Consider the following 18,792-nt stretch of genomic DNA (forward strand, 5'->3'; position numbering starts at 1 on the left):
CGACAAAAGGGACATGCGACCGCAATGTCAAAGTGTTGTGGACAGTGTTGTGGCGTCAGCTAAATACACATATGGCGAAGTTACTTACCTTTGTTCTACGATAACATTCTGCGCAATTTTGAATGAAATATTTGGACCTATATATACTCATAGACAGAAAGTAGATAGTCTTGAATGGTTAGACAAAAAAAGTACATAATGTGTAATATTGTTACATAAGTACTTATTTACTTACCTACCTTCGGTTTTATTTATTTAAAACTTAACACAAGAAATGCACAAAGGACGGACATGATGCCGTTTAAACTAAAAGAAATAAAATTTTCAAGAAGTAATTTTTTTGGCCTGAAAATAGACGCCAATAGTGTTAGCTTGTTCGACCTTGTGTTTTTTTAGCATTTGATTTTTTTAGCTTTAAGGGGGCTGGTCACCTCTCATAATCTGAATCGTAATTCCATTATTTAAGTATATCCGGCTGAACATTCCCTTTTATTCTATAAATATACCTAGGTTTATACCAATCTTCCCCGTGGCATAGATAGATACCTACTTTTGAGAAGATGTGATATAAGAACCTAATTGTACATATATACCTACCTAAGTACTTACCACCTATGCTAATGCTAATAAGGTTACGTTAAGTTTGTGGAAAATTTAATAAGTCTACTTAGGTACTTACTTCATCTTACCTAAGTTATGATTTGAATGTGTTAGAATTATGTACTTATTACCTAAGTTAGTATAAATAATACCAAAAGATTCCACGGTGCTCAGGATGCTTAAGTATAAAGGCACAAAGTTTAATCATAATCATCCTGTCGTTTCGTGGTATTATACTTTATTATACCGACAAACTTACCAAGAAAAAGTATTTTAGTCACATTTTTGTCAAAGCTATTTACCCTAAAGCTGCATCGAATTTTCAATCATTTTTTATATTGATAGACATAAGGACCGAAGAAAGGCAAGCGATCAAAACGACTTGCCTACAAAACGAAATTATAAAGGCAATCCACTCACTTAATAGCTTCACTAGGGGACGCTATGTCAAATTTGCATTGAGTCGCCTGACAAAACTCAATTTCGAAACGGCACGAACATTTCAAGATCTAAAGCGACAAAGTTCCATTCGTGCAACTAAATGATTTCAATAGAACTTTGTCGGTTTAACCCTAAAAATGGTTGGACCCATTCGCGATTATTACCGATCGATTTCGAAGGCAGTGCTCAGTAGGCCCCGCCTCTTGGGAGGTGTTGCTGCCGCTTCGGGAGCCGACACAGGCGCCGGTTGAAGCGGTTCGTTTGATCCGATCCCCCCTCTAAACAACGCAAGCGCAATACTCCGGCGTCGACATCGACCTACGCACACAAGCTCATTAGACTCGGCGCGCTCTCTCAAGCCAGTTGTGGGTACCGGTTTGGTAGTGACACGACTGCTTAGGGATACCGTAGTGCTTACAATACACTTATAAAGTGACTTGTGTCTTGTTTAAATGGATTGTTATTTAGTGAAAATGGATGATAAGTCCTATAGTTTGGACAGTTTTAATGGCGCCAATAATGAAGAAGAGGAAGAACATGATGAAAAATACAGTAAGTAAATTAAATGTGTGTTTATTCCTTTGTGTCGTAATTAATTTTTTTAATCGGGTATTTGGTTAAAATGATATAAATCGATTGGTCTTATTTTGTTTTGAGGTTAGTATCAAAATAAGTTTCACTTTTTATATTCAATTTTATTCGGACCTGCTGTATCATAGGTATTTTTGTGATGGCAATTTCATATATTCGTTACCAAAAAGCTAAAAGCTCTTTTTTTGTTTGCAGACTACCCGGCAGACTTCCCAACCGAAGCGTTAGTGAAATTGGAACGAACGTCGCCGACATTGCCTACGCCGCCGCGCACGCCCACAGACGATACGCCTCCTGCGGTCGTTATGTCTCGACTCCATCCCGCCTGGACATCACCTGCATCTCAATATCCCACTTACGCTAGACCGCCTATGCTAAATCCATATCCACCTTACGAGAAACCTCTCCCTAACTACAGTCACCAAGGGACGTCTTACGCTCAAGTCGCAGCGTTGCCTCAATCGTCATCGTACCATAGTATGCTGTTAAACCAGTGGATCAGACATGCTGCTTTGTATCAACAGTCATTGCGATACCCCGGAGTGATGCAGAGAATGCCCGGAAGGCAACCGCCACCTTTTCGTGGACCAGTAGTGCCTGGGACTAGGCCAAAGAAACAGTTCATTTGCAAATATTGCCATCGACAATTTACAAAGTCGTACAATTTGTTGATACATGAAAGGACCCATACAGATGAGCGACCTTACTCCTGCGACATCTGTGGGAAAGCCTTTCGGAGGCAAGACCATCTTAGAGATCATAGGTATGTATTCTTAATATCACTTTATCTTTCTTACAAGTCAAAATACCTACCTACTTCTAGTAGATAAAACGATAATATTATTAAGTAGTCGTCAAGTTTAATTTAATGTTTCCACTTTAGTATCAACATCATGATTTAGGACATGTTTCATCGAAGCTTTGTTGACTATAACAGATAAAGAAAAAAATATTTAAGAGTAAACCTTTTTGTGAGGTCGCGAGGCGGCGGCCGCACGCGTTCTACGACCGGTTTATTTCTTTACGATCACCGTATCTGTCTTGCTCCGCCGGCAAACAAATTACCTACACGTTACATTTCTTTGCATTTACGAGACAAACTTTTTCTTTCCATTTGCCACATATATTCTAACGAACTTCAATGCCTACGCGCGGCCAGTATTTAAGAAATTCCAATGTATTTGTTCTTATATACTTATTTTATACCTGCAAATGCAAATAAGAATGCCAGTGTGGGTTTAGGCTCAATAGAAAAGCAGATAGAATTTAGACAATATTAGAATGAAAATAAAGAAAGCGACCAACTAGTCAGTATTAATTCTTATATGAGTTAGAAATTTCTTTGCCTAGAATTTTTTTTATTAAACTTAATTGTTTTTTCTAATTTTTCCAGGTATATTCACTCTAAAGAGAAGCCTTTCAAGTGCACAGAATGTGGAAAAGGTTTCTGCCAGTCCAGAACATTAGCCGTTCATAAAATTCTACACATGGAAGAGTCGCCGCACAAGTGTGCAGTTTGCAGTAAGAGTTTCAATCAAAAATCAAACTTGAAGTCTCATTTACTTACTCACAGTGAAGTCGGCAAACAACATTTAGATCATCTTGAGGGTTGCCAAGAAGTTTCTTCAACGAGTCAAGTTGTAAATAACTCATTATTAGACTTATCTCATAAACCAGTACCACCGCCACAGAACCCACAAATACAGGAACCTATAGAAAGTGCAAACAATTCTCCAATAGAATCACCCAAGAAAATGTTAGGATTTTCCATAGAAGACATAATGAGGCGTTAGTTGTATTATTTTAGCGTTTATGCAATTTGTGGTGTTATAACTTCCTGTCAAGAAAATCTTTAAAAGTTGAGAATTATAAGTCTCATCTTATACTACCTATTACTATTTTGTTTGCCAAAGAGACTTTACTGACTGATTAGAATCTATATTTGTAAAAGAAGACACTGGCTGTCATCGGGCCGAAAAGTGGAGACCACGTACCGGAATGCGCAGCGTAGGACTAGATGTCTAATTTTTGTATAGTTTTATCTGAAAGAATTTGACGTTCAGTTAATTTGCAAAGGAGAAACTCGCTTTTTTGTCTTTGTTATTAGTACTGTCAATAACAACCTAGTTACAAATTCTATGTTAAAGATTTGTTTATATTAAGACTGATTTTTTGTTAAAAAAATAATATAATGTTATATTTTTATTTATTTTATGAGTGTTATCTAAAGTCTATATGTCTAGTTAACTAAAGTTACCGAAAAGTATTACCTAACTTTGTCTTTAAGTTGATTAGATCCAAATTTTGAGGCTATGGCATCAGGTCACGCTTAGTGAAAGTAAAATTAATTTAAGTTAATAAACAAATTGTGTAAATTCTTGTAAGTAATATTTATTTAAGGTCATAGAGGCTAAATATTTAAATACTTAAATAATATTATATAATTAAAACCTTAAACATTTCCTTTTTATTTTCCCGTGCATATTACATAGGTAAGTACTTACATTACATTACATTCATACCATTACTCCTGTTTCCCATTGTGGTAGGCAGAGGCTGTGGATATCTATTTGCTACATTTGCTACAAGCCCATAGACCTATCCCGCTTATACATAGTAGACAAAATAGAGATAGAAAACACCAACCAAATAAAACACAGATTGATTGCAAAAGAAAGTGTAACCGATTTTTTTTATTTTCATCATAGCTAATTGAGAATAACCACACCTGTTACTTTTTTTAACTAGTTTGAATTCAAATAGATGCAATAATTTAAATGTTAAGTAGAAAAAAATACAAGGGATAAACAAAACCAATAATGACGTTTTATGGAAGGGAAGGGGAGATTTACAGATTACTAACAGAATGCTAGCCTATCGCACTTAATAAGAATCCTATAGGTATTTATAATAATAATAAGTCTTATTTAGCACTAATTTCTTCTTCATAATAAAGTACCTTTTCCAAACCTACATATTCCGTTACAGAAACTTAAAACGCTACTAAAATTGGAATACGAATTCTGTAATTTTGTTACTTAGGTACCAATTAAGTTTACTGCACGCGATAACGGTTATGGTGGCGTGTCCGTCCGTCCATTAGAGAGTGGCCTATGGGCTTAATATGGCATAGTTCGTGCAATACCAACAATCTTATTGGTAATGTAGCGTAGAACATAATACATAACATATAATCACGTCTATATGCATACACTCGTGCATATCATCACGTCTATATCCCTTGCGGGGTGGACAGAGCCAACAGAATTGAGATTTAAATAGTGACAAGTTGCTAGCACATCGCCTAAAAGAGGAACTCCAAGTATATATAAGCCGCTCCCTAAGCCTAATTTCATATGTCCGAATTACTTGAAATACGTGCTTGAATTAGATTTGGATGAAAAAAAATATAATATACCAACTTTTATTTAATATTTCGTCAGTTAAAGATAAATTAAAATAATTAATTTAAAATTTAATTAACAAGTTAAGTATGTAAGTACAATTATTAAGCAGCAAATAAAATATTTATTAAAATCACTATGTTTTTTGATGTAAATAAATGAATTATTCAATAAAATTAAAGAACATCCACGAGTTTAAACAGTATTTCTAATAATATATAAAAAGATCGCAAAATTAAATAAATCAATTAATTATAGGCCATTACACAATACAGATACGCTAACGCCATCTAGCAAAAGTCCTCAGAATCAATAAATGTCATTTGTCACAAGTTCTCAACACGATGTCGCCACCCGTCTTAATAACCAGGACATGTATATTTTGAGGGTTAAGAATTTTCCATACAATGAAAAAATATGTTGATTCAACAGCAAATGTACTAACTTGATGATGATATTTTATTACATTTATTACAAATTCAAATGAGGATTTAAGTATAATAATTTTCATAGTTTTATTTCAAAAGTAATTTTTCCACTTCGGTAAAATTTTGGTTAAAATACGAAAGTTTTAAGAGATGTTTGTGTAATCCGTTAAGTTGTTTTTGCGAAAAACTTCTCAATGGATTTTCATGAAACATTACAGAAATATAGCTTCAATATAAGAATAATATCATAAGTTTAAACTTATAAAGATTTATGGCGGATAAAGTCGCGGATGACTGCTAGTATCATCATATTCGTGCGTGACGCACTTTTTTATTTTCTTCTTTGGTATTTAAAAAAAAACCTACATTCTGCGATACTTAATCATTTGCTTAGGGCACGCCAATTAGATTTCTAGAATCCCAATTGGATTTAGAAATTCGCGAATCCTTCTGATTGATGATTGAAGTTTTTAGTGCAATTTAGCAGTCAATGAAAATTGCAACAAATTCATACTGATTGCTGTTAATTGTGGAATCGCGCAAAATTCCCATGTCTATTTCGTATATATCCAATCGAATAATCGTTTGGATTCTCCTTTCGTTGTTTTGCTCCAATTAAACGAGATTAAAGTCGATTTTGAGTCGGCTGCAGCTATATTTCAAGTGATTTGGTGTGTCAGTGGAAGCAGCCATTGAATTGATTGACGTTACTTTTGATTTATGATTCTCTTATAGATTTATGGATATTAATTCAGGCAGTTCAATTCAATTACTGATCATCAATTTAATTAGAGGTCTCGGTTATTTTGTCTATGTTGGTAGCATAAGTAAGCTATTTTCATAGTAAAAACGTCAAATATTGTTACCTGGATTGGTGGTATATATGTAGCTAGGTACAAATATATCTAGGTAAATTTTTAAATAGTTTAAAGTACTTACTTGTTATTTAACCAAAAAAGTAGGTAAATTTACCGTGAATGTGAATAAAATCATAAGTATAAAGCAAATTGAAATACCAATAAATAAATATATACAAACAAACAAACTAAGACAAATAAGTAACACAGATTGAGTTAGCCTCGAAGTAAGTTCGAGACTTGTGTTACGAGATACTAACTCAACGATACTACGAGTATATTTTATAATAAATACTTAGATAAACATCCAAAACCCAGACCAATCAGAGGAAGTTCGTTTCTCATCATGCCCTGACCGGGATTCGAACCCGGGACCTCCGGTGTTCCAGACAAGCGTATTACCGCTGCGTCACAGAGGCCGTCAAATAAATTTATAGCAATTCAATATTTTGGTTCAATCATACTCACCTAACTCACCCGTTTGGGTATTACACTTTGGTCTAAAATAACAAAAACACAGCACACTTTTTGTGGACTATAACGTAGTGGGTGAAACAATGGGCTAATGAAGATTGCTAAGCCTTAGGCACAGAACGTAACGACCACCTGAAGTAGCGATCAAATTGTGGCATTAAATCGAGATTTATTACTACTTAGATGATATAATTGTGTTCTATACTGATTATTTCTACTGTGATTTATGTTACTGCCTCAAGCGATGTTGTGGTATTTTGAAACAAAGACTTTTTTGGAAATTACTTGATTTATTACACAATAAGGTTTTGGTTTTAACGGTACAACGTTCATTTCTCTTTCTTTTATTTAAGATCGATATTTATATTATAAAATAATAAAATGTTTAAAATCCTTATGATATGCTGGAAGCTATCACAATACAAAGTGATATTGGTAAATTTTGTCATAAATATATATATATGTATATATACATATTATCACAATAAAGACTGGAAAATTTTATATAAATAACAAATGGAGTAAAGGGTAAATGTTGTAATGATTTTCAACAGTTCATAATTCATAGAAGCTTACTTCTGTCTACACTTACCAACAAAAAATAATTATAAATCTACAAAATTATCATATTAACATTCCTGACAAATGCATATCGAAATGTGATTCTTAAGTACCCTCAAAATAAAAATGAAATCGATCAAAAATGCATCCCACACGCGCCACCTGGCGGCGAGCTCACGCAATCGTGATTGGCAGCTGTCAATCATAACAAATCATCGGCTATAATAGGTTTCATTTCGGCCAATTAGAGCTCGTAGTCGCACCCACGAGCGATGAAATGCTAAATTTACCGTGTGACGTATATTTGGGACTCACGGTCTTTGTTATTATTTGAAACAAATTTGAATTGAGATTTTTGTTCTTTTAATGGCAAACTGGCATGATATGATATTAAGTGTTGTAATTCTTGCAATATCACGTCTACCTACTTGTAATACATGTTTTAATTCCTCTAGCTACAAATGTCTCGATGTTGCCTCAAATTGAATTGAATTTAGGTAATGTAAGCATAATTAAATTTATTTATTTAAAAAAATACAAATTCTACTTAAATGCATAGATACTAAATTGTTTTTCTTTTACGTTATCCATTTAATTACAAAATGACAATATTATTTAAATATCTTAAAGTATATTTAAATATCTCAATATTATTTAAATATCTTAAAAAACTAGTCTTTAATATAAGAAACCAATAATATCAGTTTTACTTAGAGAAGTAAAAACCGGATTAAAAACTTTCAACAGAAAACACTTATTAAGTAGATATTTTTGAACGTAAAATGATACGTTTCCAGAACTATCCCAATTTCAGTAATTAAAATCATAGCTCAACAATTAAATGTCCCTCAAAAAACAAAACTGTACAATTAACTACCATTCTGATGTGAGGTCAGAAATAAAAACCGTTACAAAATAAATGTTTTATTACAATTCTTTTGGCTATTAACTCAAAGTTGCATTTTCAAATCCATTTATACAAATCAGGTATATTATTTCCGTACAACATTAGACCTTTAAATTTTATAACACGGTAGATAATTGAATGTCAAGTAATAATACATCTTTTAGTTTTGTTGTTTAAATTTTTGAACGTTCCGAATACGCTTGTCAATCTTTGAGTTTGACAGCGGTTGAACTAGTGTCAAAGAGTGTTTGACATGGAATTGTTTATGGCTGACGTTTTATCATGCCTCGGCTATCGTTTTGTGCCGTGTGGTTCCCGGAACTAATAGAAAAAAGAATAGGACCATTTCTTCTCTTCTCCAAGGATGTCGTCAAAGGCAACTAAGGGATAGGCTTCTAAACTTGTGATTATTCTTTTAGGCGATGGGGTAGTAACCTCTCATTATTTGAATCTCAATTCTATCATTAAGCCAAACAGCCGAACGTGGCCTATCAGTCTTTTCAGGACTATTGGCTCTGCGTACCCCGCAAGGGATATAGACGTGATGATATGCACGAGTGTGTACCTATGTATAATATTATATCTCTTCTCATCAGTATGCACAGTAAATAATCACATAGTTATCTTGTTTTATAATTACAGTTTACAACTTTTAATACAAATAATTCTAATTCTTCGTAACACTGACAATATTAGGTAGTATGATTTTCAATTTATACAAGAAACATAAATTATCTTACAAAAATTTAAATATTTTTGACTGTAGCGTATTTTTCCAATAATCTTAAAGTTCGAGATACTTCGCAGCAAACAATACAATTGTGTCTTATAAGACACAATTGTGATCTATATTATGTATTTACCCTGCTGGCGCAGGTTACAATGTAATGAATCATTACATTATTACTTAAAAAAAATCATTGCAAATCATCAATCAACATTATAAGAATATATTTTTGTTATAATCTAGGTCATGGTGGAAATCTTCGTATTAGAAAGTTCTCATTTGACCAAAGGTCAAGATGTATGGAAATTTTATGGCAAGTAAAATGCAAGCTCTCGATCATAGTGAGTGCTTTTCCGTAATTGACAATCATTTCAAAGCGGTATTTTGAGAGAATGATATTTTTTGTACACATACATACATATGGTCACGCCTATATCCCTTGCGGGGTAGACAGAGCCAACAGTCTTAAAATGACTGAATGGCCACGTTCAGCTATTTTGCTTTATGATAGACTAGAGGCCGCCCGCGACTTCGTCCGCATGGAAACCCTATCAATCCCGCGGGAACTCTGGGATAAAAAGTAGCCTATGTGTTATTCTGGGTCTTCAGCTACCTACATACCAAATTTCATGGTAATCGGTTCAGTAGTTTTTGCGTGAAAGAGTAACAAACATCCATACAAACTTTCGCCTTTATAATAGTAGCAGGATTTGAGATTCAAATAGTGACAGGTTGCTAGCCCATCGCCTAAAAAGAATCCAAGTTTGTAAGCCTATCCCTTAGTCGCCTTCTACGACATCCATAGGAAAGAGCTGGAGTGGTCCTATTATTTTTTGTATTGGTGCCGGGAACCACACGGTACACGGTTTTTTTGTAAGTAAATGAATTAGGTACTCCACTCATATACCATTTCAAAGTAATTTGAGACACATTCATTGCAGTTACAAATATAAGATACAAGCTTCGTAGCGGCACTATTTTCCAACGCTAATATTCTCAATCTCTCTTGTCAGCATAGGAAAGAATATACCCGAGAGGTGGTGGTAAACCGAAAGCCATCTGGCTATTCAGAAGGAAGAAACTTAGACATCGCACATAAAATAACCAGGAATCGACCACTCAGAAGCAAGTTAATAAGGAGTGCCGACCCCACGTAGCACACTGTATAAGGAAAAGAGGAAAAAGATACTAAGTCGTTCGCCTCAAAGTTTATTAAACTAAGGTTCTTTTTTGATGCACTATTCGTTTGTGCTTCGAAAAATTGACCACCACATGTAACAACTAAAAGAATGGATGCATTACCTAAATGACATAAAGTTCATTTTTGTATGCTAGTTTGTTATCTAAAATTGAAACATTTCTTTACTTGGCTGGAACTTGAAGAATATTATGAAGTAAAACTGCACATAAGGTTGATAGACCACTTGACTTGTTTTATAAGGACCCATTTACATAAGTATATATTAAATTACAAAACTCGGATAATCTTTAGGTTATTATAATATTCTAAGCGAAAAAGAAAAAAAAAGCGTTTGTCTCTTTTATTTTTTCCATAATGTACTTTTTAAAGGCCAGTTCTAACCTGTTTGAATTTGTTTCTTATTTCAAAGAGTGGCTATGTATTTTCAAACACAGTTAAAAACTCATCCATTTAAGCAAAAATCTATACGTGCCTATGTTAGTACGAGTATTTATTTTTAGGTTATACGAAATCCTAGGCTTTTTCGCAACGAGATCTAGAAACAGTCACGATCTCTCAATCAACCAATCATCAGGAACCTTCCGAGTAAAGCCAGGTAAACCAAAGTCTACACGTGTTTCCCAACCAGACATATAATTATAAAAGATCCAAATGTGAACTGCAGTTTCGTTATTAAACGTATTATTACCGTCAAATGTGGTTATAATAGTCCTTTGTGTGCTCCAATGATATGGGAATAGACCATTTCAAATTTTGCATTATTGCGGTTACTGCCTTTTAATAGAGGCTGGGACGTGCCATCCGCTACTTTGAGATGATTTCATTATTTAAATGATATGTTCTGTGACATTTTGATTTCTGAAATATTGATTTATTACTTTTTCTAACATTAGTCGTTATTTTAAAAGGATAAAATTAAGAGCCAAGGGACGCCGAAGACCACGGGTAAGTCAGGTTTTTAAACGTAGCGACTTTCGCCTGACCTCTTCAACTCTTGCAGATAAACCAATAGGTATGGATCATAGTTGAACACCCAATTGCTGGTTTCCTTTCGATGTAATAAAAAACATTATAATATATAATGATTATTATTATTACAAAAAAAATAAAAAAAATTCACTATATTACCTAGGTACTTGAAATCTCATCTAAATTTAACATATCCTCAATTGGAAATAAAATTGAAACTTAACGTTGTATGAAGTTTTCGCTTACAGATCTTTATTCGGACTGTTATCGGAGTAGTACTTTTAATGAATCTGAAATTTGGACTAATCTTTGAAATTTAAAATACATCATCTGTATACAATGCTTGTTTGGTTGCTGAAAATACATGCAATTTTTTTTTATTTTAACGAATTTACCTTAATTAATATTATAAAAATTGTCTTAAACCAGTGAGTTCCGACATCTCAAATTATTATTTGTGACCATAGTTTGAAACGACTTAAAGAAATCCCGACAACGTACACCTGTCCCAATAAATCTCAAAAATTATTAAAATGACATTCTTAGAAACGCCGACTGGGGTCCAGTAGGCACTGACTAATTCATCGGCGCCACTGATAGACCCGAGGGGTCTTTTGGAGCCAATGTCCAACCGCAAACTATTCAAACAACCAGTAATTATACCGTCATTTTGGGAAATGACGACTATAGACAATATTGTGCGGAGTAAAAGCGTCACAAATAAAGTTAAGGCGTGTTGTTGCAGTATATAAACCTACAACGACGTTGCCTCTCCGAAGAGAGCAAAAAATTATTTTGTTTTGTTTATTTGAAGTGTTTTTTTTTATTAATTTTTTAATAATGGTAATAGTAAAAGAGGTCAACAGAAAAAGGAACTAAATTTAAAATAAAAGAGAACTTAAAGTTTCATGTGAAATTAATATTATTATACTTGCAAAGAATGAAGAGCGGTTTGAGTTTAAGACTTAATCCCTTAAAAGAACTAAAAGTCACAAAACTCGAAAGTTACAGTTAGCTAGGGATGGCTTTGAAATACTTGCTGACCTATTGCCGAAAATTGACTTTATACAAAAATTGCGGGAATAACAGATTTTGCATCATTACCAGACGAACCAATCTTAAAATCATTTCTTCTATTTAATTTTAATAGTCTTTGACAAATATATGAGGTGTTTACGTTCGACATGTCAAAAATAATGGCGTTTATTTTTATGGGTTTCATTTCGGCAGCCCACCTATTATTAACAAGAGCTATCATTTCTTTTGAGGTTTTGTGCGAATTTATGAATGAGATTGTTAATAGTTATTGTGGCGAATTGTATACATCAGTTTAATTTGTAGACATATAATAACTAGACACGGATGAGTTTTTGATGACCATTAATGGTTTGACTTCTACCTTTCTATTTTTTGTGGTAAGCTTTGAGTTGCTAAAAAAAAACTTATAATTGAACTGAACCATTTTACTAAGACAAAAGTAAATAATATACATTTGCTTATTCGTTAGTAAAGAAAGTAGGTACTTACATTTAGTATTTTGATGGGTAAATTAAAATTATCATTTATAATAATATTTTGAATAAAATTAATAAGAATCGATGCACACTTCAAATTAACTTTTTGGTAACTTTATATTGAATATCAGGTATAGATAAAATTAAATCACTACTATAGCACTCTGAGATATAAATATCTCACGACTTTTAAATTACGGCAAGTAAAATGATGAAAAGCGAGCTACTCATGTGTTCTAACGGCACGACTTACTAAATCAACAGATAAAGTGTCTGATTGTACTCATAGGTGGTCTTCACTACCGTAAAAGATTTAAAGGGGGTAAAGCTAAGAAAGAGATAAAATTTTAATGTGAAAGACGCGTGCCATAATGGTCATCGCGTGAATCTAATGACGAGATCGCCTGTAAGGGAATTCAAAAACAACTGACCTCCTTAACTTTGCAGGGTTAATAAATATGTGACTATCTGACTAGAACGAGTGTGAAAAAGCACTTGTAGTTGCACCATTGATAAAACAAAAAAATTATAGATTTTAATAAAATTACTAATGAGATAATGCTGTGTAGCTAATGTTGAAACAGCTTCCACTACTAAATGCAAACCTAACCTACTTATGTCATAAGCTTCGATTTTCTTCGAATATAAAACACATTAAATTTATTTGTGTCACATATTATTTACTAGAGGCCGCCCGCGACTTCGTCCGCATGGAAACCCTATCAATCCCGCGGGAACTCTGGGATAAAAAGTAGCCTATGTGTTATTCTGGGTCTTCAGCTACCTACATACCAAATTTCATGGTAATCGGTTCAGTAGTTTTTGCGTGAAAGAGTAACAAACATCCATACATCCATACAAACTTTCGCCTTTATAATAGTAGTAGGATAGGATACTAGAGGCCGCCCGCGACTTCGTCCGCATGGAAACCCTATCAATCCCGCGGGAACTCTGGGATAAAAAGTAGCCTATGTGTTATTCTGGGTCTTCAGCTACCTACATACCAAATTTCATGGTAATCGGTTCAGTAGTTTTTGCGTGAAAGAGTAACAAACATCCATACATCCATACAAACTTTCGCCTTTATAATAGTAGTAGGATTTTCAATATCATAAGAGAAGTTTATACATTTAGTATATCTCCGTGCGACACAATAAGGCACTCAAGAAGCAAATGAAGCAAAAAGGGTCACAGGCCCGATCCTAGATTATCTCGACCCAAAAACAACGTCCAAAATCACCTGCAGTAACACCCAAAACATTAAGCCCGAGGTAGAACACGATTCGCCTAAAGCCAACTTGCTTATTAGGGATGAACCATGCACCTGTGTGAATATTTTCTTAATCCCCTAATTAGAGGTTTGCGGAACCCAAAGACCGACAACCAAACGGTTGAGCGTCTACAATAAATTGTTCGACATTTGACCCCGCGCATCAGGCTTTCGGAGAATATGCCTTGAGGCGTTTTCGGGTTTTTGAAAGTATGGTAGAAATTACTGGTAAAATTGTTTCGTTGGGTGAACTGTAAGAATTAGATCGCATTGGAGTTTACACAAAACATATGCATCGAAGAAATAATTATGCAATAGTAATAGTAGATATAGAAAAACAGTCTGAAATTTGTGATTATTGTTATGTATATACATACTTCAGAAAAAAAATGTATTTTTGCTGGGTGTCTTTTCTGGACCTATCAGTCTATTACGCAAAATAATTTGTTTTACTTATATGGGAAAATAAAATCTTAATGTAGGCAATATTTCATAACTTGCAAATAAAGAAAGGAATATAATAATCAGTCTCCTTCAATCAAGTATAAATTAAACTATTTACTTGACCAACAACTCATTTGTATACTAACACGTAGCCCACACGCAATAATAACAAACAATTAATCAACAAGATCGCATCTGCGATTAACATTATTTAATACATAATGCTAGAATCCAATGCACTGATCCCACATAAATCCGCCCACACTTCCCAGGCCGTAATGCCGAATATATTTATCGCGGTGATCGTCAACCGTGGACTTAGCCTGAGGCCTCCCCGCCTCTCCACAGTTTCCCACGTGCTTCAATGGTTGTATCGCGTGTGACCAAACATCTACCAACCTCAACAGAATCTACACATACAACATTTTTACCTTCATTAACATCGTCGAAATCAACAGTATGCCCACGGTCTTCTTCGTTTAGTAACTTTTCTGTGGCTTTATTTATGACTGGGTTGATGCAGTCTGGATTATCACTTACGGCGTTGCTGCTGCAGAGGATCTACCGTTTGCTTCAGGCTAGATCTCGGTTCTCACCTTTGGCCGTGGGATTTTGTTCGTACTGTCCGAGATTTCGTTAATGATAAGTGAAAAATTCTTAAGACTTCATTTTGTTTTTTTATTGTGGTATTGTGAGCTTCATTAATACTTAATTTAAGAGTTCGCTGCAGTCATTTGGTTGCAACTTTAAAAGAAAGTGATTTCATTTTAATAATTTTATCTCAAGAGCAATAAATTCAATTTTTAGAAAGAAGAACATTTGGAGTTTCCTTTTTGAACAATTTGTGAAATCCAGGCAAAATTACACCTAATTATTCGTATTGAACAATTACATGGCCAACATCACAAGATATATAACACTTGACATAAATAAAACTATCAAAAGGATTCTTACAGATCAGGCTTTCACCTTCAAATTCAAATCGTCGACTAAAAGGTGAAACCGTTCGAGGGTTGTAATAACCACATTCAACGTAATCACGATACTAACCACCGAGGCGATTACAAGCGTTTACCGGATGATTCGGTAATCGGTATGTGGTAATTCGGTAATATTGGGAAAATCGGGAATGAAAGGAATTCTTGGGGAGCTCGAATAATCATAATGTCTGGACGGCAGACGGTTTGAGAAAATATCTTGAGGTAAATATAGTATTTAGTTACGATTATCTTGCTAACTTTAATGGCTGAATGGGGACTATAAAAATTCCAATGAAATTGTATGATCTTTTGTACATTTCAGTATTATATTGTAAGTAGGTATAATTAATTTATTTGATCAAATATGTACTTCAAAAATTTGCCCTCTCCTGCCTCCTGCCTCAAAGAGATTATTTCCTTTTTTATTGACAAAGTTTTGTAAATATAAAAAAAAAAACATAAAACAATTATTTAAAAAACTTTTTAAAATTGTCAGAATAAAAATTAATTCTATACTCTTACAGACTGATTGAGTGAATTTTCAAGATCAAATTATAAACAAATATTGATTTTCCATCAAGAGCGCATTATAAATTAGATTTTAAATTAAACCGATCATGATTCTCAGAAAGCTTATAATCAACTTAACGAAATTTCCTTAACCATGTTATTCTCTGAAAAAATCGCAGCTACTCATTAGCCCGTACAATCTCGCCACCCCAAACTTTGTCGGCGCGATGTGTTGCGCCTACCGCCAATTAGGCACAATTTTCGGCTAGTACAAAGAATTGATGTTGTCCTAAAGATCATTGGGCGGTAATTAAAACAAATAGGGTCCAAACGGGCCCGCCCGAGGCGCCAGAGGGCGGCACCCGCCTCGCGTCCCGCCGTCGCCGAGGGCACACTACCCCCTCATTATAATCTTAATCTAATTATTGAATTCTACAATGTTGTGTTTACATTTTTTTTTTAATTTGCCCCACTATACTTAGGAATGGATGCGTAAGCGCTAAATGGCACGTTTAGGGTCATATATCATATAAAAGGAGTCACTGTAGCGCCGGCAAAGTTCTCACGCCGTGTTTTTTATTCTGTGGTCCTCTCGACTTGGATATGAGGCGGTATCATCAGGTATTATTATATGGTGCATTTACAAGACGGCCTTTAGATTCTTTTTTATTTTGTTGCATACCATCATACGGATACCTACTTGAAGTCATTATCTTTTTGTGGATATAACATCTGGAAAGAATGAAATTATAAAATTTGCAAAAACAACAATGATGTGATAAATAGTTATGGACTTCTGATAATAGTAGCTTCTCAGTTGGCATTTACCTACTTCGTCATTATCATCTTACTGTTAGTTCTGATTACATCCTCTTTACTCTGGGAAGGATCCCGGAGCCCGTGTGACCATGATCTTGGAGACCATAAAGCAACTCTGTCTGACCACTTAACTAACCTATATTGAAACCAATTACGTAGGATGTGTAGATTTCCTTCTAATGTTTTCCCTCACCGTAATACATCGGTTAGTAAATTAATGATGTAGCTAATCTTTCTACGTAAAATTTAATAATTTAATTGTGTATCTAAGTAATTAAATTATAAGAATTAAAAACAGGTACGGAAAAATTGAACATAGGACTGAGGTGTAAAGGTTATAAAATAACAATGTTTAACGTTAAGTAAGTGATTAAATTATCACGCAGAGCAATGAACATAGCAGTGAAGTTCCTTGCATCATAGTTCCATCTCTTTTAATGATTCTTCTTTTTACAACTTCTGTTAGGATTGTAATTGATTGTAACAGTCAAGCCAAGGAAAAGCTTTTAGATCTAGGATTCTTCTTTAAGGCAACGGGCTAGCAACACGTCACTATATATTTGATTTCTATAATTTTGCTGTGTGGTCCCCGGCTCCAGAATTGGACCAGGTCATATTTTAACCATGGACGTCTTAAATGGCGACTAAGGAAAGGCTAATAAACTTGGGATTCTTCTTTTAGGCAAAAGGCTAGCAACTTGTCATTTAGTACTTAGTTGAATTCCAATTCCATCTTAAGCCGAACGGCTGAATGTTGCCTTTCAGTCTTTTCAAGACTGTTGGCTATATCTACCTTGTAAGGGATATCAACGTGATTAGATGTATGTGTGAATGAAATTTTACTATGCAACTAAACTTAGTCTTAAAAATAGACTGTTGGTATTACTTCCTATGCAACGTAATATGTGTTAAAGTACCCAATAAGTACTTTATTTTTCATTTTAAATTTTAAAGGCAATGTTATTATAATTTTACACTTTCAAGGGTCATGCCTCAACATTCTCCACAACTTATTGACAACTCATTTAAATAGCTAAAATAGCTCGGGCCGCCTCAGGCTTTCGGCTATCTCCGACGCTTCGGAATTCCTCGGGAGAGATCGTGTGATCCCATCCATCATGGCTGGTAACGACCTCTATGCAAAACACTGACGTTGCTGTCATCCTTATATATTTATATAGAGCTGTGTTGTAATGTGTTTATCAATTTTAGTGTGACAATGTTTTATTTTTTAGTGGATGTGTAACTAGGGTTAGGTTCCCCTGCAAGTCCAGGCAAGAGTCGCTCCATGTAAAAAATCCTAACTTATCCAATCTAGGATCATTTTCAAAGGTGAATTCCCTGCTCCTAGAAACCTTCAGCCTGGTAATCTGAAGCTAGACTTAAGGTATAAACCAAGTAAAGCTTATCTGTCTCCTAGTGAGACAGATTAAACTTTGTTCTTGTTTTTAAATCAAAAAGATATTTCCGTAGTTTTCCATAGTGGTCTACGGAGCTATGAAAGATGTACAGTTTACGTGATATTGTATATCCTCATAACATTATGCATCAATATTTTATTATGTTTATCACGAAACGTAACTGCCGAGTTGTCAATAGGCAACAATTTGCTTAAAAATTCATACACCATTGGATAGAGAGCTCCTGAGAATTTTCCGCAGATATGACCAAAAGTAAATCCCATTTTAAGTTTCCTACAAACTAACGACATTGTCGGTTAATTTTCAATGCCTAACAGAAGAGTATCCTTCATGTCAGATACAACAAACAACTCCAGCTATAATTAAAATAAAAAAAAGAACAATAATTCCCTCCAACAGTGGTATTAACAACTTCACGTAAATATCGCTGTAAGTTTTATGATTTCATTTCATAATTTATACATACATGCGTCGGGATCATTATTTACTGTTTCGCCCGGGGACAGAACGGGTCAGATGCCACGACAAAAAATCACTACTATGGCTGACCGTTTAATGGCCGTCTTTATGGTTGGAGTTTAAGGGAATGTTATTAGAAATAAGAATAGGTTTGGACTAGACAATGGAATTTGCTAATAAGTAATTTAGGATAAAGTTATATTATTATAATTGAA

General features: G+C 34.2%; 1 protein-coding gene across 1 annotated transcript; it reads left to right on the forward strand.

The window, feature by feature from the left end:
• The first annotated feature begins 1,353 nt into the window (after positions 1–1,353).
• Positions 1,354–4,089, forward strand: LOC106143416 (protein odd-skipped). Its single transcript, XM_013345494.2, has 3 exons — positions 1,354–1,593; positions 1,828–2,395; positions 3,026–4,089. The coding sequence occupies exons 1-3, from the start codon at positions 1,494–1,496 to the stop codon at positions 3,423–3,425; spliced, it is 1,068 nt and encodes a 355-aa protein (XP_013200948.2). The 5' UTR covers positions 1,354–1,493; the 3' UTR covers positions 3,426–4,089.
• Positions 4,090–18,792: the final 14,703 nt, after the last annotated feature.

The sequence above is a fragment of the Amyelois transitella genome, chromosome 17 (assembly GCF_032362555.1).
Source record: "Amyelois transitella isolate CPQ chromosome 17, ilAmyTran1.1, whole genome shotgun sequence".
Taxonomy (NCBI): Eukaryota; Metazoa; Arthropoda; class Insecta; order Lepidoptera; family Pyralidae; genus Amyelois; species Amyelois transitella.